The sequence below is a fragment of the Panonychus citri genome, unplaced genomic scaffold, assembly GCF_014898815.1.
Source record: "Panonychus citri isolate SS breed McGregor unplaced genomic scaffold, ASM1489881v1 Contig00082, whole genome shotgun sequence".
NCBI classification, from domain to species: Eukaryota; Metazoa; Arthropoda; class Arachnida; order Trombidiformes; family Tetranychidae; genus Panonychus; species Panonychus citri.
In genome coordinates, this window is record NW_026515487.1 from 1 (window position 1) to 24486 (window position 24486).

At 30.3% G+C, this 24486-nt stretch overlaps 2 protein-coding genes and 1 long non-coding RNA gene across 15 annotated transcripts; 1 reads left to right on the plus strand and 2 right to left on the minus strand.

Moving 5' to 3' along the window:
- Positions 1-291: 291 nt before the first annotated feature.
- LOC128387321 (headcase protein-like) lies at positions 292-2859 on the minus strand. The gene is made up of 2 exons (XM_053346493.1): positions 2246-2859; positions 292-1810 (listed from the first exon to the last, which is right to left on the minus strand). Exons 1-2 carry the CDS (start codon positions 2692-2694, stop codon positions 1360-1362), a joined length of 900 nt encoding a protein of 299 aa, XP_053202468.1. The 5' UTR covers positions 2695-2859; the 3' UTR covers positions 292-1359.
- Positions 2860-13091: 10232 nt separating this feature from the next.
- On the minus strand, positions 13092-18639 carry LOC128387323 (uncharacterized). Of its 13 annotated transcripts, XR_008325015.1 has the most exons (8): positions 18438-18639; positions 18094-18190; positions 17825-17989; positions 17267-17415; positions 15378-16718; positions 15228-15284; positions 14177-15140; positions 13092-13456 (listed from the first exon to the last, which is right to left on the minus strand). It is a non-coding gene; the product is annotated as an uncharacterized LOC128387323 (long non-coding RNA). The 13 variants fall into 13 exon arrangements; XR_008325008.1 differs by having other exon boundaries at positions 14177-15284; XR_008325012.1 differs by having other exon boundaries at positions 14177-15125; positions 15228-16718.
- A 229-nt stretch (positions 18640-18868) lies between these two features.
- LOC128387325 (eukaryotic translation initiation factor 4E-binding protein 3-like) lies at positions 18869-21946 on the plus strand. The gene is made up of 3 exons (XM_053346496.1): positions 18869-19160; positions 21158-21466; positions 21593-21946. The coding sequence occupies exons 1-3, from the start codon at positions 19007-19009 to the stop codon at positions 21628-21630; spliced, it is 501 nt and encodes a 166-aa protein (XP_053202471.1). The 5' UTR covers positions 18869-19006; the 3' UTR covers positions 21631-21946.
- Positions 21947-24486: the final 2540 nt, after the last annotated feature.

Sequence of the window (24486 nt, forward strand, 5' to 3'; positions counted from 1 at the left end):
CTTAATTATTTTCTCAGAATTAAGAGAAAACAAAAAGAAATTAACTTTCTCAGCAAATAGAAAAAAAAAACTTTGGTTAACCCGTCATATTGTTTTCTTTCCAGTGGCCAGTATATGTGTTTGGATGAGTTTCGTGGTCATTAATCAGTAATTAAAGTTGATTGTGATTAAAGGGCATTACAATTAAGTGATTGTTGTATCAAAACAAATATTGATTGATTGGTGGAAGAAAAAAAAAGGCTTCGATGAAAGAAGGTAACTCTTTCTCTCCTTGGTGATTGAGTGTATTACCTGTAAATGTTTCCAATGATGATGATGATGATGATCAAGATGAACAATTAACAATTGTTTTTCATTTCTCTTTCCATAGTTAATCATCAACAGAAAAACAAAAGATGAGGATGGAGATGAAGACTTGATTTAGTTTTTCCATTGATAATAGAGAGAATCCATTTTCGTTGAACCATCCAAAATTCATCATCATTTAAGTTTCAGCTCTTTAAATTAATCCCGTAATATGATTTCAATTGTTAATCGTCGTTAATTTAGTACGTGTTTTTTTTTGTTGATTTTCTTTTGTTGTTTTGGTGATACAATTAACAAACACAACTTTTACCATGGGTAAATTATCAGTTATGTTGATAATTGATATTGATAGAAAAAAAAATGATTTGTGTCAGAATGCATAATGAGAAATAGCGATGATGATACTCATGAAAAATCAGAATTGAAAGATGAATGAACGAAAAGAGAAGAAGGAAAAAAAAAAGTTCGCTATTCAACAAAATTTCAAGATATTCCAATAAAGGTAAAGGTGATGGTGGTATTCGTGGGTATCCAAAAAATTGTGACAGAAATGAAGGAGAGGAAAAGTTGCATAAGAAGAGCTCAAAAGTTGTTCTTTCACTTGGTTTACCGTTCGAGTAATTTAGTACCTTTGTTGATTGTTCATTTCTCTCTTTCCCTGGTTCGGTGTTTCAAAGCGCTTACTGGATAATAGATGTGAATGGTTATCATAATCACAATACATAAACAAATGAGCTCTTCCTAAAGGGCTTTTCAGTTTCTTTGCAAAAAGTTTCAGGCAAAAAGTAAACAGGAAAAACAAAAAGTTTTCCTTATTGTTTTGAGCTTTCTGAATAGTAAATAATAGTAAGGATAATGACATATATTTGTGAATGAAACACAAAATCATATATGTAAATGCATGTGACGATAATTTTTTGCTGGTCTTATGAACCTAATAGATAAGTGTTTGTGTGTGAGTGTTTAAGTGTATAAATAATGGTGCATTTATGTGATTGGTAGTGTTGGTTGGTTATCGACATAAACATCATCATTTAAGCCATCAATTTTTCATCATTCTCGTCCAGTTCGGATAAAGTTGACCTGTAAAGGTTTTGCAAAATGAAAATCAACGATTCCACAATGTCCACAAGCAATTGAATTTGAATAATGACTGAAAAATTGTAATCGATGATCAGGTGAGATAACAAGGTTTTTACAATTGTTACAACGAAGACGATCAGTGCAACAAGGAACCGCAGCGAAAATATCATAAGAATACATTGAGCCAAGAATTAGGTGAGATCCGGTCCATCGGCTTGAACAACTACGACATTTTACAATTGAATTCCAACCTTCTAAACAGCCCATACAAACGGCATTTAAATATTGTTTAGAACCATTTTCAACGGTTGTTGGTACAGCACCTTTACTATGCTGGGTTGGTGATAAGAAAAAGGTTCCATCAATCAATGGATATTTATCGAAAATCATCATGGAAGTGTGACACATGATGCACGATATTCTGTTGAGATTGTAAGAGATGATTTAAGAGAGAGAGAGAGAGAGAGAGAAACGGTTTTAAATGATGGAGAAAAGAAAAAGAAAAGAAAACCAGATAAGATTAAGATGATTTTACATTTGAGTCAATCGATATGAAGATAAGAGTGTTAACAGAAAAATTAACTAATTGTTGATAAAGGAAAGGGTTCAAAGAGAAATGTTTAAATTGTTAACAGTTTAAACTGATGATGAACATTAGTTAAGCGGGATGATGATGGATGGATGATGAGGAAGATACAATAACCTCTTGTAAATAAACTGTTGATGTAATTTGCAAGTTCTTTGATTTTTTTTCTTTTCTGATTTTATCAACAATTGCAAGAAAAATTAAAAGAAACAAAATCTCTTGTGACAATTTTGTTAGGGTTAATTTAGATAAAGTTGATTGTTGGCTTACCTGTTCATACGATTAGCACTGAGAGTTGATAGGATGAAATTTCTTGTATCATCGTTACCATGATCTTCCTCCATTTTAATGTGATAAGAATTGATTTTATGCCTTGGAAGATTGTTAAATGATGAATAGTCTTGACGACGAGTGAAAATTGATCCTGATCCTCGTCTCTCTCGTCGTCCAATATTTTCATGGTGAAAATGATGATGGTGATGATGATTATGATAATTGGGATGCTGAGAGATTGATGTATTTGCTGTTGCTGTTGTTGTTATTGTTGTTGATGATGATGATGATGATGATGTAGATATTGATGATTGTTGATTGTGATCGGCAGCACCAAAAAATTTCTTCATGAAAGCAGATTGATCAAGAAAACCTGGTGAAAGTGATTCTGATCCACTACCTGGCGGTGATGTACCACCTGAACCTATTGAACCGCTTGAAGACATTGACGATGTCCTGAATCGACTAATTGGTAAAACTGAAACATTGCTTGATGATGAAGGTGATGAACTAATTGATCCAATTGGATTAGAGTTAATTGAGCTGCTTGAAGGAAGATTAATATTACCCGTAGAGATTGGAACATGAGTTTTAGAATTTGACCCGTTATTACATGTGAGACATTGAGGCAATTTATGATGAGAGAAGGTTTAATTTTGACCTGTGCTGAAACTAGATTCAAGTCTTTGCGAAGATGACCTTACCATTTACATCCACACGCTTTGTAGGCTAAATCGTAACCCTTTTTGGTCCATAATTTTGTAACCTTTGTTTGACCAACTACGAGCACGACCAGTTGAACGGAGAAAGGTCAGAATACTTTTCCCAAGATTCGAAGCAACATTTATGCATATAACGGCCTTGGTTTACTCGTTGTTACAAATAACCTTAACACAATCGTTTAGATCTTCCATTTGAATGGGTTGATTTAGATTACAAATTGTTGGACACAACATTTGGTGATATTTGGATCTTTGAAGCAAGGTACATATTACCTTTAACGTAATAGTTTTGAGTTATGGTGGTGATGGTTATGTTTTCCACCGGAAACTTCAGTCTCACAGAGACCCGAAGGTGAATATTTCAACGAATCACCACCATGGTACTTATGGTTACACCTTTTGAGGTATAATTGTGATGGCAAAAGAGAAGGAACAAAATGGAAAAGAGAATAAATAGAAGAGATATCAGACACAGAGAATAGATGAAATTAAACACAGACAGTTTATGGAGAAGAGAAATCTAATAAGGTATTTTGGGAAATTGATTATAGTTTGACTGTCCAGAGTGGAAGAGAAAAGTAGAAAACAGTTAGAAATTGGATGAAGGTGATTGTCCTGTCATCCAGCAATCATCGTTGTCAGACGACTCTATTTCAGGAGAGGATCAGTTGATCCTTTTGTTGTACCGATATTTCGTGTATCCAGTCATGATTCTTCAGTCGATGTATTCTCCATCTATCGGTTCTATATAAAGATTCTGTATAAAAGGTATTAATTCGTAGTATGAGATAATTATTAATTTCCAGTTTTCCATTAAATTTTAAGATCTTCCTAATTGTCCATTTGACTGTATGATAATGAGGTCATATCCAATTAATTTGTTTGAGATAATTTCCATTGTTGACCAAGGACATATCTGATTGATGTTTCTTCTCATTTTATTTTGATAATTAGAATAGTAAGTTTACCAACTTTTTGTGAAAAGTTTTTGTTGTATTTACGTACTTTGACATTGTTGATAAGGAAGAAATTACCTATTTGTTTAAATACTTACCCTGTATCCAATTCATTGTGAAGTAATTTACTTAAACTTTAATTGATTGATTATTCCAATAACTGATTTCAAATTAAAGTCAATATTGATGTATTTACACTTTAGTTGATGTAAGGTTGTGTTTAAACTCTCACATTCACACCATCTTTTGTTAATAGTTTTACGTTTAAGTAAATGGAGAAAGTTAATTAATGTATTTGGATAACTGTAGTTATTGTTTGTTGTGAAAACTTTTACCATTTGAAACATTAGTTTCAAGTAATCAGGAGCCTCTCATATTGCTTACAGAGTAGGTTTTCAATATATTTTTAATTTTCATCTATTTGTTTCTTAGTAATTACTTGATTAATTGTTTGTTTTGTTTTCAATCATCACAAATTATTATCAATCCCAAGATAAACATTTCTGTTAAAGAAGGCTAATCCATTAATATATTTTCTAATTATAATTGTTACTTGTTTATTAGCCTCAGTTCAATATCTTTATCTTTGATTAGATTTAATGTTTTGTAGATAATTGATAATATTGTATTAATAATCATTATCGTAATGATTATGATAATCTCTCAATAGTTTGTATCTTAGCGCAGACCGAATCTTTATGTTGATATATTCAAGATTATTGTAGTTCTCCTAATATAACTGATTTGTTTACAGTCGCTTTCAATTAAAGTAATTATTCTATTATTGGAACTCTGTTGTTGTATCAACATGATTCCATTGTTAAAATAATTGTTTCAAATAATTAGTAATAGACCTCAATACCATTATGTACATAATCCAAAAGGTCACTTTCTTCCCTTTGTTCAGCTCTGAAAATTTTATATAACTTGTTTCAATTAACTTAATGATAATTATCATATTCCTTTTGTTTTAAAAATAAGAGTTCCATGATGATCTAAAGAGCTGTTGGTAAACAATTATAATTGTAATCTTATCAATTCTCAATCTGTTTAATAAATTCAGCTTTGTTGTTATCAATCATGAATTTACAATATTTTGAATTTCGTAGATGAAGCCAAGAATTTTAGCTTTTTGATGACATCTTTTTCTTTGACAATTTGAATTTTACCAGGATTAATTGTTAAGTTAATTCAAGTTGTGAACTAACAGTATTGATGATTGTATTGTACCATCGTTAGTATAGATTAGCAAATCGTCAGATACGAGATCATTCTACAACCAAAATAGTTATTTCTTCGAATTTGATCAATCCTGATTGTGAAAAGAATATGATAATGATGTCCCTGTAGTGACATCTTTCTACTATTATTTCATGGGTTAGACTCATTGGTTCTTCTATTATCGAAAAATCACTGATCATTAAAACTGTTTGTTCATCTAATACTTGCTTTAATTTATTGATAATCTTGTCTTGTTTATTTTGTCAAAAGCTTTTCAATATCAACTAAATAGATTGACCAAATTTATTGATATTTTCCAAATCAATTAAGAAGTCAAATCTACTCTTCCCAGGTAAGAAGGCGAAATGGAGGAGGTGTCGATAATCTTATCAATCTGATTGATAACTCTGGTACAAAATTCATCAATAATCTTCAATAGATAACTTTGACACCTAATCAACCTGGTACCTTTTTCTTTAGGTATTTCTGTACCCTGAGACCTTCAGGAGTTCAGGAATTTTACTGGTTTTAAAAATCTGATCAACTAATTCAATAATAACTTATATTGAGCTTGATAAAATTTTCTCCCATTGTCTTGAGGAGAAAGAATCAGCTGAGCCTGACGAGCAATTAACTTTGCCAACATCTTCTTTTCTTTTCACTAATTCCTGTTCGATAACAAATTTCATTCCTTTCAGTTAAGACAGGAAAATCGCTCGCCTCAATAATTTTCCTTTAATTATATTTGAAACATCTTCTTCATCAAGTTTAGATAATTGTTTCCAAATTTGATTCAAATTCATTTCTCTAATTTCAACATTTTTAGTTATCATTGGCTGACTGGCTTGATATCTGTTAATAATGGGTTGGATAAGGATTCTAACTGTTTCATTTATGGTAGTGAAGTTAATTTTCTTGATTCTGATTTTAATATTGGAAAGATTCAACTTAATTGTTCTCGGTCTGTAGATGTGGAGATTGATAACTCTGTGATCACTATAGTTAGTATTTCTAATGACAAAATTTGTTTCTGAATCGAAGTTAATAAGAATAATATCAATGATTGAATTGTTAATTGTTCTCCCTTGTGTAACCTTCTTGTTCTATTCTTCGGTAAAGTAGTTTTGAAGTTGTAATGTTTTAACGTTTTAATTAGCGTTTCAAACTTTCATCCGTTATCTTTGATTAGTCTTGGATTATCCACCCAAATTTCACTTCAAATTAATGTCTCCAGCAATTATTATCGGTTGTCCTTTCAATGAATGTAATGTATTACACAGGTCATCAGTTAAACCATTAGGTTGGGGACTCTTATATGTAAATCATCCAGATGAACTGCGAGTTTTGATTTTAATTAACATTGTCATAATATTGTTGAATTTCCTGAAGCATTTAACAACACGATAATCTGAGGAAGTAGCAGGTGAGTAAATTGTGATGACACATATTTTCTCAATTTTGGTCGCAATTAGATTCAGTCATGATTAGTAGATAATCTTGTTTCCTTTTAAAATTGTTAATAAAGAAACTTTGATTTTTAAAGGAATTCCTCACATTAATTAACTTGATATTCATTTGAGCTAATTGATTATTAGTCTATGGTGATTATAATAGGTGGGTTGGAAGATTTCATATTTAACAAAGGCGTAATAATAATCCTCCACATAGAGGCACTTCTTATTATTTAAAAGTATTTGCTTGAGCACTTATTACACAATATATGTTACACTGGGTAGGAAAACTTTAACATTCTCCAAACAAACTGGACATTCATTATCATTGTTCATGTTGACTGTTTAACTACTTTTGTGAAAGTGATGCCACCGAAAAAAGAGAAAACTCAATGTCTTGCTGATGGTGAACAATCTTATGGTCACTCATCAACCTTTAAAGGATATTGATTCGTGTATATGATGATTGATCGTTATATACAAGATCATCAGGCCCAGATCTTTTCATAATTTTGACAGATATTCTTGGTGATAGTGATTTTACGGAGATGGTAACCCTCTTAAAGAACTTTAATAATCGTCCAGAGAATTTATCTCTTAGTTGATGACAATGCCAAAGTTTTAATCGAGAGTTTCTTGATTCAATATGAGAATTGGAAATGCATCGATATTGATGAGGGTAATAAATGAGCTAAATGCTTCATCAACTGTGAATCAGAAAATTACTGACCCTCAGAAAGAAGTTCGAAGTTTTATTAAATATGCAAGAACGACAAATTTCCGAGTCTTGTTAAATTTAAGCAATTTAAAGCTGTACCCGATGATGCTATTAACTTCACTAGAACCTGAAGTACCAATCGATGATTGTTTAAAAATCTTAAAGGAGATTCTGTTTAATCAAACAGAGCGATTTGATAATAAATATTTCCGTTGGTCAGAATTGTATTAATTAAGTGTTGATATTGAGAAACGAGACCAGTTAAAGTTATTATCTAAGGATGAAGTTTTCTTGAAGAAAATGAAACTTAGGTATCCTTTACTCATGATCCTGTAAGAATCGAAAGAGTAATCATTGATAATCCCCCTGCTGATTTAACGGATTATCTTGTTAATTGACTAAGGAATTGCGAACGTGGAACAACGTCAAATAGTCGATTATCTTGGAAAAGTGTAGTAAAACCAGTGCGGTTATCGGGTCATAATTCAGGTAGACTCTCGTATCAGACATGCACTGGAGGAAGCTGGTGGTCAAATAAAAACTCAATCGGACTATTATCTGTTTATGATCATATTAATGTGATTTTGTGCGACAATTGCTGTAAGTTCAATCATACTAAAGCCAATTGTCTTAGTTTACTTTTCAACATTGTTTCGATGTTCATCTTTGAACTTGTGAGAAAAGAAAAGTGTATTAAATCATCGTTGTCTTAACTGTTCAAAACATGAGCATAATTCCTTTCCAAGGTGTCCACTTTATTGCGCTACCTGTCAATACAGTTGGAACAAATAAATCATCATTATCGCTTTTTAATGATTTAATTTAAGAACAAGTATGATCATAGCTTTTTCCTCATTGAGGTTTTTTAATGCCGATCCTTTGTCAAAAGTACTTATAAGATTGTATTCAAAACTAACAGATAAATAAAGAAAAATTATTGCTCCTAATTCCTAAATGTTTTATTGATAAAGTAGATTAATTGATGATTTAAAATAATAACGAAAATAAAATGATTTTGAACAAATTTTGAATTAGGCGCTTAACTAAAATGAATAAATGTTTTGTTCAGTTTTGATTTGTTTACTTTTAGTTTGTTACAAATTGTTTATGAAAAATGTCAACTCTATCAACACTCCAATGTTTCAGGAACATTCTAATGTGTTATGGGCTTGATGTGACTCAATCAGGAAAATTTGGTTCATTATTGTAAGAGCAAGACGTAATGGTCAGGAACTCAATGGTTTCCGTATCAGGCGTGAAATGTTGGCCATTTAGAGGATAAAGGATTAGTATGAGATGGATATAATTGTCTTAAATTGAAGTTCAACTCACCTCAATCAGATGGATAATTTTAATTATTTAAAGACAATTTTCATAATTATTTCTTTGAGATTCCCAAACTAGTGAACCCATGCTGAAATTGTTACTACCCAAACGTTTAATGGTCTATCGTTACCTACGCGATGATGATTTGACAGAGACTCTGGTTCAGGAAAATGATTTTATCAAGACTGGAGATTTAACAGTTGATCACATACTACTTGGAGACACTTACGATACCGTATTAATTGGTGTAAAGCCAGAGCTACGTTTACTAATGGAGGAGACACATAAGTTCGCTTTGTATACTTGGTGACAATTCAATTTTTGATAACCTGAATATAAATTTGCAGCAATTGTATTTCCTATGGACACAAAATAGAAACTGCCGAAATTATGACGATGCATATATTCTAATGATCATGAGATCAATTTTGTCCATCAAAAGGAAAATTATCGTTGTGTGAAGCTGTGGATGTTCTGGTCATTTCATAAATTGTATTGACTGTCCAGAGTTAATTAATCAGATTACTCTTGCTTTGAGTAGAGTAAATTATGATTACAAGTATTTGGTCTTGATAAAAAGAGTTTTCAAAGTCAGCGCTTCTTAGTAAAGTTAGAGTCTTCTCAACCCGTAAGGTGTCTCATTGTAGTAATTTGAGAGTGAATAAATTCATTGTTGACATTCACTATTTAATAAATTGTCAAATTATTTAATAATTGTGTTTAAGTAAGAAAGATCCTCAAATTTCAAGAGAAGTTAAGAATGAGGTCTGATAATTTGTTTAATTTATTTTATATGAAATCCACCTAAGCCTGAACCAATAAGTATGCTGAGGTGATATGTTTTGGTAATGGGCGGCTTTTTATAATTGTTCTCCAGTGTAACATTCATACTTTAGTGATTGTTATCGTGTTCACCTACTGATTAGCTCCTTTTTCCATAAGAATTGGGAATCAACCGAATGTTACTCTTGGTCTATACAGAGGTGGTAGCAGTTTATGATGAAATTGATTCAAACTTACATTAAATCTTTTAGAAAATCCAAAGACATCTGGCCCTTCCAAATGAGGACTTGGAGAGTATAGGAATTCTCGTGTTGGAGATAATACCTGATGTTAAGCTAAATAGTTATTATCGAAGAAGAAAAATAAGTTCGATACTGGTAGAGATCAATTTATTTAAGTTTGAAAAATTAAGAAATTTCAAAAGATCGCCTTTCACTTAATCAATTGTTGACCTATTGGGCCCTAAACGAAAGGTGATTTGAAATTTAACAAAAATTTCAGTTATAGTAATTTCTCCAATCATCAATTCTTTGTTTGTTTTCTTCAATCAATTATTGTTCATTTTAACCTTTTGAATTTAAAATTTTGATTTATTTGTTTTAATTGAGTTTAAAATGGACCCAACGACAGTGGAAAATTTAAGGTTCTCGCTTGATTATCAAATGTATAACTTTGGGTAATCAACCAGAAGATTCTTATCAACATGATTTGATTTCTTTTAAATCAGAATTTTATCAACTAGAAGTTTGTTCTAGGATGCCGACATTAATCTGGTCAGCCTTGTACCAAATATTGGAGTAAGGGTACCAATTTTCGTGGGCCATGATGAAATATTCACTGAATTGGCCAATTCTACTAGGTAGTAATCTTATTTTACTTTGCATTTTGTTTCTTGTAATAGTTCAAATTTAGGTGCTTATTTACTTAGTTTGTTTTAATATTTTAATTTAGTTGATTTTAATAATTTTTATTTTTATTTTCTTTAATTACTACCATTTAGATTCATCCGAACAATTGAAAGGAAGAACTAAGTAACTGAGGATACTTTTTTATAAGCCAAGGACCGAAGTGACATTTCAGTTGTAATACAGTAGGTTATTCTATTGGATTGACACCAGAAATTTCATTTATCCGAAGGAGAACCAGGAACGGTGTCATATTGATAATAGAATTAAACGAAAATTCAGTTTCTCTTTATAAACGTAAAGGTAAGACTCAGTAAAGCCACTGTTTAAGTTAAATGTTCATTTTAAATACTAACAGAGAAAAATTTTTAAAATAATTTTAGCTTTTAGAGGAACATTCGATGGTCACAAGGTAGTTTTATCTCGGAAGCTTCATCAATGTTTTAAGTGTCTAAAAGGGTAACTCAGATCATAATTGTGGATGAGATATAAGTTATAAGTGTGGTGGACTTTTCCATGTTGATCGGTGTAAACTGAAATGTATCAATTGTGATTCAACATCCATAAACGGACATATTTCTGCACCAGGTTAATCAAGGATATTCTCTATGGTTTAAGCAGTTACAATCATGTCCATAAGGCGTTTCCTTGATTTAGTCCGAAGAGACTGAAGCCAATTTAAAACAAGAAATTTAAATTTTCAATTTCAAAATTAATTAAATTCAAAAACTTTTCAATAATCAATAGAAATATTTACAAAATTTAAATCTCTTTACAAAAAGAAGAGAAAAATGAAAAAGTAGAAAAAGTTAGAAAAATGTATGGGAAATTTACGTTTGGAGATTCGAATGTAAACTAAAGTGAAGACATTGAGTCTGTTTGATGAGAAAAGAGACACAAAGTGAGCAGAATTGAGAAGTGAGAATTCAGGAGAATAGAGGAGAAGCAGTTGATGTGATTAGGGAGAATCTGAAGAGGAAATCACTCGACTTGTTTTCAACTTTTCAGCCTTTCGAAAGGCTTTGGTGAGTCACTTATCTGAGGGGAAACTGATAGAGAATCAATGAAATGGTCTCAAGGTCGAAGGAAACACAATCCATATTTAATACAATTCTCCTTTCGCTTGTGATTCCTTTTTTTCTTCTTCTTTTTATAATAGACACACCCCGAATTTTGTCTCTTTCTTTTTATTATATAACCAAAACAAAACAAAAGAAAGAAAGAAAAACATTAACCGGCCTTTTCTTAATCTTTCTTTCTTTCTCTCCATCAATTCTATCTTCTTCTTCTTCTTCTTCTTCTTCCTCATCTTCCATTTCTCTCTTTCTCTCTGTCTATTTAATTTCTCTTCTTCTCTCATGTTCTTTCATCTTTTCTTTCTTTCTCTCATCATCTGTCTCTGTCTCTCTTTTTCTAGTATTTTCTTTCTCTTTCTTTTCTCTCTCTTTTATCATCTCTTGTTATCATCATCATCATCATTTCTCTCTCTTTCTTTCTTTCTTTCTTTCTTTCTTTCTTTGGGTTACAAATTTCCACCAAAAAGTAAAAGTGTTACCTTTTATTTTTGTTTGTTCTTCTCTTCATCCAATTAGAATTAAAATTTTCAATTCACTCCAATTTTAATAATGTTCCATTTCTCTCTCAATATGATAACTGTCATTTTCTCCCATCGATTATTTAATCATCATCTTCTCTCTCATTTATATTAATTCACCTTTTCTTAGAATCATTGATTACATATGAATTTCTCTTTCTTTTAACCGAATATCATTTCTGCTATTTTTAGCTCATTTGAAAGAAAGAGAACTTTTTCGATTTTCTTCTTCTGGTCAAATTAATTCTCTGTCTTCTCCAGATAAATAAAGAAAAGAAAAGAAAAGTTCTAAATCGATTTGATCGAAGACAATTAACTAGATAATCATCACTTTTCAATCTTCTCTTCATTAACGATAATTGTATCGAAAGTTTTACTCTTCATCATTAAGAAAAACAAGAGGTCACTTTGTTTTCTCTCTCATTCATCTGCTTGATTCTTAATTTCGATTAATTTAAAATTAAGGGAGAAATTAATTCTTTTTCTTAATCAATAATTTAACCTTTTCATTGATTCTCTTTCACGGTCATATGTTGTTTTCGTTTTCACAATCAACCCAGAAACAGCTTGTTACCAATGTCGCAGATGATAATCATTTGATTATATCAAAAACTAATGATCAGGATAATTAATAATGACAATTTTTAACCGGAAAAACAATTAAAAAACAAAAACTTCATTTTCCTGTTCCTGTTTAGTCGCGCCATCTATTGGTTGACATTGTAACTTTTTTCGAAAACAAAAAAAAAACTTTTCCTTTCTTAGTGAAAACTTTTCATTCATTTAATTAATTACTGATCAAATTTCAATCTGAATGATTTAACTTTTTAATCTGATTAATGATCTTATTGAAAATGATCGATGATTGAAAAGTTGGAAAAGTATTAATTTGATTGGAATCCATTAGATGGCAGCTCAATTTCCAGTGATTAACAAATTGTTGTTAAATCTTGTTGTTGATTAGTTTTAATCGGTGAATCTAATTACCTATCAATCAAATAAAACTATTTTTTGCCTTTCTCTCTCTCTCTCTCTTATTTGTTTATTCATAGTTATTATTGTAATAGGATATAGTTTTAGAGTTAATTGTGTCTGAGAATCAATAACAATCAACGAATGGCCAAAATAGATTAACAATCAAAAGTAATTATGAAATTAAGGTAAACAATGAAAATGATTCATAATTTAATGATGATGATGATGAAAGCGATAAATAAATTACAAGGTTAAATTGAAAATGAGATGACAATTTACCTGGATAATAATCATGTGAGTTTGATTATGAAAAAAAGTAAAGTAAATCAATGACAAATTGTAATCATTTGAAAAGCCGGTTTTGCCTGATTAAAGGGTAAACACAACAATTAACCAATCAACTGGAACAAGGATCAACAATTAAATTTAAAATTTCAGCTTTCACGTTGTTTTCGTTGTTATAATTGTTACAATGATTAAAAAACCGAGACAAATAAATTGATTGTGATCATCAGATGATTTCAATTGATTGATTCAAGTCGTTTTCTTCATTGACCCTGTAAGAGGAAATTGATTAGGAAAAAGAAAACAAAAAGTTAATTAGTAAACAAAATTTAAAAGGAAAAAGTTAAAAGGAGTTTTCCAACCTTGAAAAGTTGTTTCCATTTCATCATCATTATCATCATTATCGTCATTATCGTCATCAATTTTATCAATTGAACAACAAAAACAACAACACCACGAGTATTTAAATTACTATACAAATTACAAGCTTAATTGTTGCTTTACAAATCAAATGAGAAGATGTTGAAAAACAACAACATTGATAAATTGTCTTCAACAATATTGTATAATCACAATAATTAATAAATTACATTTAAAAGTAACATGTATATAAGCCTAGACAGGAAATTTATGCCAACTTATAAATTGTAATAGTAATCAGAGGGAATATTTAAATTATCCCAGAATTAGATTTATAAAAGTTGGCAAATATAATTACAATTTACGTAACTAATTTTATATTATTTTCAATCTTGTCTACGAAATCATTTTCATCATGAACTCAAACATGAATAACAAGATGATGATGAAGATATTGAATTTTACAAGAGAGAGAAAGAAAGAAAGAAAGAAAGAAAGAAAGAAAGAAAGAAAGAAAGAAAGAAAGAGAGAGAGAGAGATGATGATGAAATCGAGAGGATGTTTTCCAAGGATAATGATGATTCGAGAGAGAGAGAGAGAGAGAGAGAGAGAGAGAGAGATATTCCAATGACCTTGATGTTCATAATTAAATACCATGGGAATGAGAATCTGTGTGAGGAAAATCATATGAAAGTAAAAGAGAGGAAAAAGTTAATCAATTGAAGTTAATTTTCAAATTAGATAATCAATAATTGTGACAACTATTGGAGGATAAATATGAATCTTTTTGGCAACAATTTCTGGTGACAAACGGAACTTTTTTTTCATGAAAAAAAAACAACAACAGCAAAGTTCAATGATGAACAATCATGAACAATCAACGGTTGGGTTAAGTTGAAAATAACAAGGTACATATGACATATTCTGATGCCTGAAGTCACAAGGATTTTTTTGTTCATCATTTCAACTTGTTTTCAACTGTCTCATGATACTTATCATCATGATGCTTACTTGATGTTGTTGTTGTTAAGTTTCATCAAGATGATGAAGATAATGATGTGTAGGCAAGAAAAAAAAAGGTTACACATATTTAACAGCTATCTAAATGTATCTCTCTCACTCTCTTCAATCCTGTTCACCCAACCAATTTAATTGTATCAACTAATTAACTTATCAAGATGCATCATTTTCCGCATCATTTAAATGGAGTAGAAAACAACAACAACAATGATGATGTTTGCACTCTGTAAGCTCATTGTTTCATCCTTGTTGTTGATATTTACACATGATGATATTTTCTGTTCCCAATGTTTAATTGTTTATCCAAATCTTGATTGTCGTTCACCTTAAAAATCACTTTGAGATCGCAATCCTTTTGTTTTCATCTGATATTTCTGTTGATTCAGACAATAATCGACTGAATATGAGTCATGGAAATTCATCATCAGGAAATGAAGTGAAAAGACACGTTGGTGATTTTCTTACAGGTCATATGAATGGGGAGATGACATGAGAATGATGAATAATCTTAAAGGTAAATTCAGCTGAACTTTTATTTCACAGGTGAGTAAATAAAGGTAACTGGTAAAGAGAAAACTGAAAACATTAAAAGGTAAGAATTGAAATGAAAACTGAGAAAACGTGGTAATAGGAAGATAATATAATTCAAATGAAGATTCATACTCAAGGTGAAATATTGGTGACAAAGTTTTGTTTTTCCATGAAAAGATTCATCAACTTCTGTGAGATGAAAAAAAAAAATTAACACAGATTCTTGATTCTCCAAGGTAAGGGCATCAATTAACTCCAACAACGAAAATAGTTAATTGTTACCTTATCCGAATTTTCAGAAATTCTGACGATTATCAATAGAATATATGTTCATGGTGCTGAATTAATGATAAGAACTCAATTTTAGAGTTCGAAGATCATGATGATCCTCCATCGTCAGAAAAAGTTCTGAACTTCTGAATATCAAATAAGGTTGTGGAAATTTTTTCTTTCAAACAATTGGACATTAGTTCAATTCCTTGTTGATTGTAATTACAATTAACTTCGAACGCGTTTAAGATTAACAGTAAATTGAGATTACCAAGTGTCATTGTAAGATTGAAATTGAAATAAATTGTCAGAGGAATAAATCAATTGATTGATTTGTAATCATTAGAGATTCAATTCAGAATAATCAGTAAGTCATATGTTGAATTTCATTGGGAATTGTTTACCAAAGATGTAACAATTAACAGTTACAATGACTAATTGTTGATGAGAAAAAGTGTTTTTTTCTGTTGATTGTTGCAAAAAAGTGATCAAAAGATTGTAATTGTAAGTTCTGTTATCAACAATCAATAAGATGATCAATGGTTAGATTAATTGTGTAAAACTATCAACGATTGATAGAAAGCAAATAAAATAACCGGAATCGAAACAATCAAGTTAAATGTTGTTTAGATTATCACAAAATTAACTAATCACTCGAAAGGAAAATTGAACCACACTCAACCAGCGATCATGATTATCATCTTGTCAGGTTATTGATTGAAGTTTTGAAACTTAACCAGAAAATCATCAACAATTAACAAAACTTTTCTCGTGGTAATTAATTTACTTGTATTCCATTTGATTCCAATCCTATTACAATATCACTTGTTTGACTTGAACAATAAGACACCTTAAGGCTGAACCACGTTTCAGAATGAAATTGATGGTTGATTGAATAATGATTAAGATGAAAAGTAATCAAAAGGATGAGAATAATTATCATATTGATTAATCAATACAATCATTAAAATCTAAATGGGAAAACCACCTTGAGTAGGATATTGTTTTGTCTATGGTATTTTTCATCATACTCATCAATTGGGAGAGATCATTGCTACTGAATAACCTTTTCCTTTTTCCATCATCACAATCTTCATCACAATCTTCCCCTTAATCAGTTAATTATCGTCTATTTTTAAAACTTTCTTCGTTCATCTTCGCATTCTCTTCTTCCTGGAGAGAGGCAGAAAAAAGTTCGCTGATTCTATCCATGATTTTTGTTCGTTGTTTTCGTCTTCGAATTCATTTCCTTCAGTTACTTGACTTAAATCACGTTCTTCCTCCTCTCATGATCTCCATCAGAATCCATGGATTGTGAGTTCCCTCCGATTATCTCATTTGATTCCTCTTTTCCTTGGAATTTGGCAAAAATGGAGTAAACAACGATTAGAGAGAGAGAGAGAGAGAGAGAGAGAGAGAGAGAGAGAGAGAGAGAGAGAGAGAGAGAGAGAGATTAAAGAACCATGAACAATCAAATTTCTTCTAAATTGTAAACAAATAAAAGAGGGAAAATTAATAACAGAAAAGATTAGGTAAATTTAGATACGATTATTTTTCTAGAAATTACAGCATTTCGTTGGTTAATCATATTGTTAATTTAGATAAACTAACAGTTAATTCAAGGTAATCAGCCTAAAATTTGAATGATAAACTTAACTAATATTCATTTAAATCTGCTCGAAGTGGAAAATCAGTCAAGGTTATGGAAGGAACGAAATAAAATTCTCTCTAGAATTGAATCATACGGAAGAAGGAACTACAAAAATCAACCATAAATCACTAATTGTTAACAATCAATATGTTCCCAATGGAATGGGAAACAAAACAAAATAATCGCTAATAATTGGATTAGAAAATTACTTAATCAACTAATATCAACAATAGAAAATAACAATTTATACTATCAGGATCATTCACATTGTGGATAAACTAAATTACTGTAATTAGCAGATACAAATCACGTTCTATCTGGTTAATTATCATCACAATAATCCATCCATTTCCCTCCAATTGAACCAGTTTTATCCTTTGGGGTTCTCGCTCTAGAAAACTGGAGTAAACAACAATTAAAGAGATACAACCATGAATAATCAGAAATCCATCTAATTGATAATCAAGAATAATAATGCTAATAAAATACAAGAGATTAAGTTAAATATCACCAGATAAAAAAAATCATCACCACATTGATATCTATTGTTGTAGCTGTTGTAGGTGATGTTGTTTGTTTCAATTTTATGCTAATCAATTATTATATTGAAGCTTAAATCATGATTAAAGCATGAGGATGATTAACTCACACATACAATGTAATCTGTAATAATATTGATTAGTGTGAGCATCAGATAAGAAGCGAAAATGATTCAAGATTAAGTGTATTGTGTGAATGATAAAATGGGAAAAGTCTCATGAGTTTTATGGTGTAAATCATGAATCAGATAAGGTGACTGAGTACATACCTGAACCAAGAAGGTGCCAATACAAAAAAAGAATTCACATTCAGGTGATGACAATGATGATGATTATCAGATGATCGTAAAAAAGGGTTGATGATGATGATGATGACAGAGATGATGTAACAACAAATAGTGATTATTTAGAGGATAAGAAGAAGATAAGAAAACCTTTTTTTTTTTGGAAAATGATTGAATAAGAACGAGGGAAAACAAGATGGCGACAAGGTGATAGAAAGAGACAGAGAGAGAGAGAGAGAGAGAAGCTCACATACCTTGTTGTTTACTTAATCCAAACCAGATGAATTAATTTCTAATACAAATGATGATAAACAAGTTGATGATACCAACGATTCATCATCGACCATTGACCTAGAACAAGATGAAAGAAAAAAGAAAAAGGTGATGAGGATGATTAAATTTTATATTCGAAACGTGAACAGTTATTCTAATCATGATGTAATTATAAACAAAGAAATCATCACCCCTGAGAGAGAGAGAGAGAAAAAACCAGAAAAACAAAGACCCAAAAAAAGGAGGGAAATAAACAAATAAACAAATTCTACATAATTTAGACAGAGAAGATAATGGAAGATGGAAGAAAGAAGATGAAAATTACTCTTTGTTGGTTGATGATACCAAGATTTTGAAACGAAAATGATGACGAGATGAAGAAGATAAAGATGATCGGGGCTAAGGGTCGAAAATAAATTATCCAAAACAAAAGTAATTTGGGTAAGAGAGAGAAAAAAACCTTGAAAATAGAAAATTAGACAGTGAAAATCGAAAGAGAATCGACTACGTAAGAAGCGAATGGGAGGAGTTTCCATGTTGTTTATTTTTCTTCTCTATTTTCTGTTTATAAAGAGAAGAACAAAATGATTTTCTCTTATTCTGTCTTTTCTTTTCTCATGTAACTTATTTTTATTTTATTCTTTTTTGATTTAATTTAATTCTCTAATTAATTGAACATTTTCTTCTTATAAACAATTTATTGTTTTCTCAATTTGTGTCTCTCTCTCTCTCTATTTTTATGTTGTATTAAAACTCTCACTTCCATTGACATCACTTGTGTTTCTTTGCCTAACATAAAACTACCAATAGTATTTTTAATTTTCTTTTTCGATTCAATCTATTCATTGTTTGGAACTTTTTTTTTTGTCATTTCTATAAAAATTAAATACAATCATGTTTTCAAGAGTAACCCCTGAAAAACAATCAACCACTGGTGTTAGTGGTCTCAAAATACCAACTAAAAAGGTTCAATTGACCAATCTCTCTCAATTACCGGATGATTACTGCCAAACTCCGGGTGGAACAATGTTTGCAACTACTCCTGGAGGTAAGTTAACAATTAATTCAATCATTTAGTTAACGATTCATAAATTCATGGTGAAATTTCAATTCAAATCCTTAAAACGTACGAAAAGTAGTCTTGTTTTTTTCTTCTGTTCATATTCTATTTTCGTTCCATCGAATATTCTCCATTTTCTCTTTTAAACTAATTTTCTATTCTATTCTATTCGTCAGGGTTAGTTGATTGGTTTGATTGTTCTTTTTAACTTTCACCTCTTGTGAGTTGTTATTTAGGAACGAAAAATGGATTATCTCCATATCTATTCTGTAGAATATTGTTAATCTTTTTCTCTTTCGATATTCTCTATTGATCACATGAAGAATAGGTTAAAGTAATTGAGCCGCCATATTGTCTGTTGTTTGATGAATCACAAGTCACGAGGTTTAAACAAAAAACTCCAACAACTTGCAAAGTTGGTTTTGTCTGTTGATTGATAGTCATTTGACTCTTTTTTATTGCCAAGTTGCATATTCCCGCAAGTATAACAACATGCAATCAACTTTTCATCTTCTCTCTCTCTCTCTGCTTTCCCTTTCTCATTATCTTTCTCTAGTTGATATCCTTCAAAAATTTTCTAATTAGAACACCAAAAACAATCACCAGGTTAATTTAGCTTTTCGGATTTTATATCTCTTGAAATGATCCAATGATTTCACCAATTGAGAAAATAAACTAATTTCGAAAAGTAAATTTTCTCTGCTTGAGAAATTGAGAGAGAGAGAGAGAGAGAGAGAGAAATGAAAATCCGGTTTATCTAAAATAACATGTTCATATTTCTCTGTTATTTAATATTTTCATCCTCATCTCTCTCAGTGTCATGGGTTTATCACCTCATCGAAATGAACAAGAGCTTCAACGCTCCTTGAACAGCGATGTCTCATGATTTCTCTCTGTTTCTATTTCTTTATGAATAGTTTATGAACTTCATTTTATTATTTTACTTCTTTGAAGGACTTTTGAAAGAATCAAGAAAGAGAAACACATGATCAAATCAAATTCTTATTCTTTTCTCACTCTTCTTCTTTTGTCTTAGGCTCAATATCAAATTGTCACATGAGTTTCTCTCTCTCATATTTTTTTATGGTTCTTAACGTTGATTTGTTTTCTTTTTCGTTATTAACTTTCCTTTTTTAAACTGCCTCAGGATTTAATTAGTCTCTTTCATTATCTTGAATCTTTAAATTGAAAATTAACTTCTTTCAATCTGATTTTCTAATTTATTGTTATTAGAAACTTTTCTTTACTCTTCATTCGAGTAACTTGTTACAATTTGTCTTACAGAGATAATTACATTGATTAATCATTGCTTACATGTCTCTCTCTCTCTCTCTCTCGTACTTAATATTAATTACTCATGATATTAGTTTTCAAGTTTAATTGTTGAAGTAACAATTTAACCAGATGCCTGTCGTTTAAGATTGATGATCAATTTCGCGATCAGTTAAAGTCCTATGATCTTTATTAAATCATGACACTTTATTATTATTGTTGTTATCATTATTTTATTATCATTCTGTTTATTTCCTATGATTGTCATTATTAATATACAATTAATAATATATATCATTGTTTTTGTTTTTACTTTTAATTATGGTTAAGTGATGGTCTCATTAAATTAACATTGTCAGCTTTATTTTCTGCTATTTGATTACTTAATCTCGTTCTTATTTTTTCCAATCTCCATTATGTACCGATTGTTGTTGTTATTTGTTATTGTTAACTCTTTAATTTTCTCTTGATTTTGCAATTATCACTATTTTAGGATCGAATTGAACATCAATAATATTATTGTTTTTTTTTCTCTACTAATCAGCATTAATTTTCAATCTATTTGATTTGAATCATCATGAAACTATCATCAACTATTAGATATTGTAATGTGTTGACTCTGTTGACCTATTGATTATTTGAATCGTTGATTTCTTTTTGTTTTCTACATTATTTTACTAATTAAATTGTTTTTCTTCTGTTAACTCTCTTAGGAACCAGAATTATTTATGACCGAAGTTTCCTCCTAAAGATGAGAAACTCACCCATTGCATCAACTCCACCCAAAAATCTTCCCTACATAGCTGGTGTTACAACGGGTATTTCACCTGAAAGCCTAAAGGAAAATAAATCACCATTTAAACCCTCATCTTTAATAAAATCTGAGCAATCAGCAACAATTCAGAAAAAGATTGAGCAATCTAAAGCAACATCACCAACACCATCAACCGTAACAACAACAAAAACAACAACAACAACAACAACCCCTGCAACTACTACTGCCCCTAAAAAGGCTGTATCAGGTGAGTTTCTGATCCCATTTGGCCTTCGATTCATGATGAATCCCATGATTGATAATCATTTTCCTCCTCTGTACACATATATTTATCTTTCTCTCTCTCTCTCTCCCTTTCTCTTTCATCATATAGCAACCAATGAAGAGCCACAATTTTCAATGGAGATGTAATCTTTCTGGGACAAATCGTCTACTAGATTATGGTTGTTGTTGTTTGATTAGTAAATCAACAAATTACATCTCAAAAAATCATTTAAATGCAAAAGTTTAAAAACTGAATACGACAAAATTTACAAAAAAATTAACGGATGGAAGTCAAGGTGACTGATGAATCGATTTTTTAAAACAAAATGTAAATATACAAAAATGAATGGAAAAAACAAAGTTTCTATCATCATCAAGTTACAACACCTTCTCTATAAATCATTTGAAAGAACAGAAAAAAAAATCATCAACAATTTAATTAAAACCAATAATGATTGAGAAGCCTGATCATAAACATGATAAAATATAATTTATATTTATAAACAATAACAATGGAAAAAAGTTCAACAACACCATCAACAGCAAAGAGGAAAAACTGTAAAACTCAAGCAACTTTTGGATCAAATTTTAAACGAATGACAAAAGGATTTAATTTTACTTTGGTGACGAATTTGATTATCATTTAAATAGTAAAATTATCAAGGTATAATTAATTTTACCTTGATACAAATTGAGATGAATGAAAACAACAATGAGACCAGCAGAAAATTTGCAAACAGATTTACAAATGAACATGATGTTTGTCTCTTCTCTCTTAATATTAACTCAGATTTCAACAATCTGATTAAATCCAGTTAATCAACAATCAATCTCGATGGGAATATTTATGTATTTCTAAATGAATAAATAACAACAACTATTCCCATTGGTGTAACAATAATAACGCAACATTGCAAAAAGGAAATGTGATTAAGATTTGGTTACCATGAAACACGATGAAATTATCATGATGAATTTTGATGTTTATTAATTGACTCGAGTTAATTAACTTGTTCCTGTCCTTGATTACATTCTGGATAAAATGTTTAATCAAAAACCACCAACAACCTCCTACAAAAACCTAAACGTATCTCAATTGGCTTCTCAATGGAAACAATTTCATTTTTACTACTAATTGGTACTCCTTTTTTTCCCTCTGGTCTCTCTTTGCTGTAAACACGAAATTAGTAACAATTAAATTCTATTTAATTGTAACAATCTAATTATCAACTCACCATTACACCCAAATTTGCATGGATTCAAATGATAAATTTTCACATCTCTCTCTCTCTCTCCCCATGCATTTAAAAAACAAAATTGATTGAAAATGTTAACGAAAAAAAAATATCAAAATAAAAAAAATGGGATTATGATTAAAACTCTCAAATTAATTATCACCAATTGAATGGAATACAATTAATCAACTGATTAGATTAATTGTCTGGTTGATATTTTACTTTGAATGAATTACAATCAGTTTAAACGATCATCTGACTCTACATAGAAATCACCTCATGTTAGTTAAATTTAATTTGTTTCTCATCCAATTAAATGATAACAATTAACAAGATTTCTGTTTTCTATCAATCAGACTGAAACACTCGAGATCCTGATAGACTGGAAAAGTTAATTAGTGTTAATCAAATACTAATTACCTAACATGTAATCAACAAATTGTTATGATTATCAACAAGTTGATTAACTATTGATTAAAATTGTCTTTTAATTTGATTGTTTAAAATGTTTATCTTTAACTGATTAACTTTGACGTTAAATTGCTAAGAAGATAATTGCGATTTTTATTTTCTTAATTGTAGTAATTAAAGCTGATTGAATGTAAACAACCCCATTAATTATTATTCAATTGAAATTTAATCACAATTAAGTTACTTACTGAAAGTTAATTGTACTCATTTAATTGAACACTTTCATGTTTAATTGTTGATTTAGATGATCATTTATATACAATATTAATGTTAATTGAAACGTTTAAATTGCAACAATTAAGTAATCATGGTAAACCTCAAATTGACGAGATGTTTAATTTAATTACTTTTGTCTTATGATTTTTTTTTCCTGGTTAATCTAACCCAGAATAACCAGTTTGATTGTTGTAATTAAATTACGAGTAATCAACAATTAACCGGCTTCAACCGACTCTTTAATCATAATTGATCATTAATCATACTAATTTATTAATAGAATAATAAAACAAAAGTTAATTGTGTTGATTGTTTACTTTTTGATGACTTTTCTTCCCATTGGAATGATTTAAATGATTACAATTGTTCATTGATTAATCAAAATTGATCGAAATCAATTGAATCTGCGATTCTTTTTGTAACAATTAAGATGATTGAGACCATCGAGTATCGATAAGCCGAACCAAAGGCCGAAAATACTACTGATGTAGATTAGAAGATCAGTAATTGTCGATTTTGGATAAGCTCGAATGATCAGATCGGGTTCGTTGGGATATTCTAAGCAGATTTTTCTATTCTCGACGTAATTCGGTGTCGGGTACGAATAATATGTCGTCTCATAATCGATATAATTACATTGGGGTGAAGGGTTAGCATTCGAACAGATCTTTTCGATTCGCTCGAGCAGATCGTTGTTTTCTAGATTAAAGAAACGGAAATTGGGAGGATATTGATTGTCTTCGTTGAACGAATGTACTGTATCAGAATAGACGCAATTAAAAGCAGCGAATTGTTGATTCAGACAATTATGTAAAGATGTCCTCTTATTGTAACTTGAACAGTTAGTTTTCCGAGGCCAAGGTAAATTTTCCCGAACAAGTCGACGAGTATGCGATCTAACTGTAAAATAATTCGTTAGTATTCTGATGTACTTGCTGATGCGAGTTTCGGGTTCATAGGTTATTGAAACCAAACGAAATCCAAACTCTGGAAAGTTACGAGCTACGAAACAAACGATAGGCGATCTACTGGATCCGTCCAACTCTCGAGAAAAGTGAAACTGAAATGGTCTTGAACCATT

Coding starts and splice junctions, on each gene's coding strand:
- LOC128387321 (XM_053346493.1), bottom strand. CDS start 2,694: ATGTCTTCAAGCGGTTCAATAGGTTCAGGTGGTACATCACCGCCAGGT. Junction 1,811..2,245: donor AGTGCTAATCGTATGAACAG/GTAAGCCAACAA, acceptor CAATCTCAACAG/AATATCGTGCATCATGTGTC.
- LOC128387325 (XM_053346496.1), top strand. CDS start 19,007: ATGTTTTCAAGAGTAACCCCTGAAAAACAATCAACCACTGGTGTTAGT. Junction 19,161..21,157: donor GTTTGCAACTACTCCTGGAG/GTAAGTTAACAA, acceptor TAACTCTCTTAG/GAACCAGAATTATTTATGAC. Junction 21,467..21,592: donor CCCTAAAAAGGCTGTATCAG/GTGAGTTTCTGA, acceptor TTCATCATATAG/CAACCAATGAAGAGCCACAA.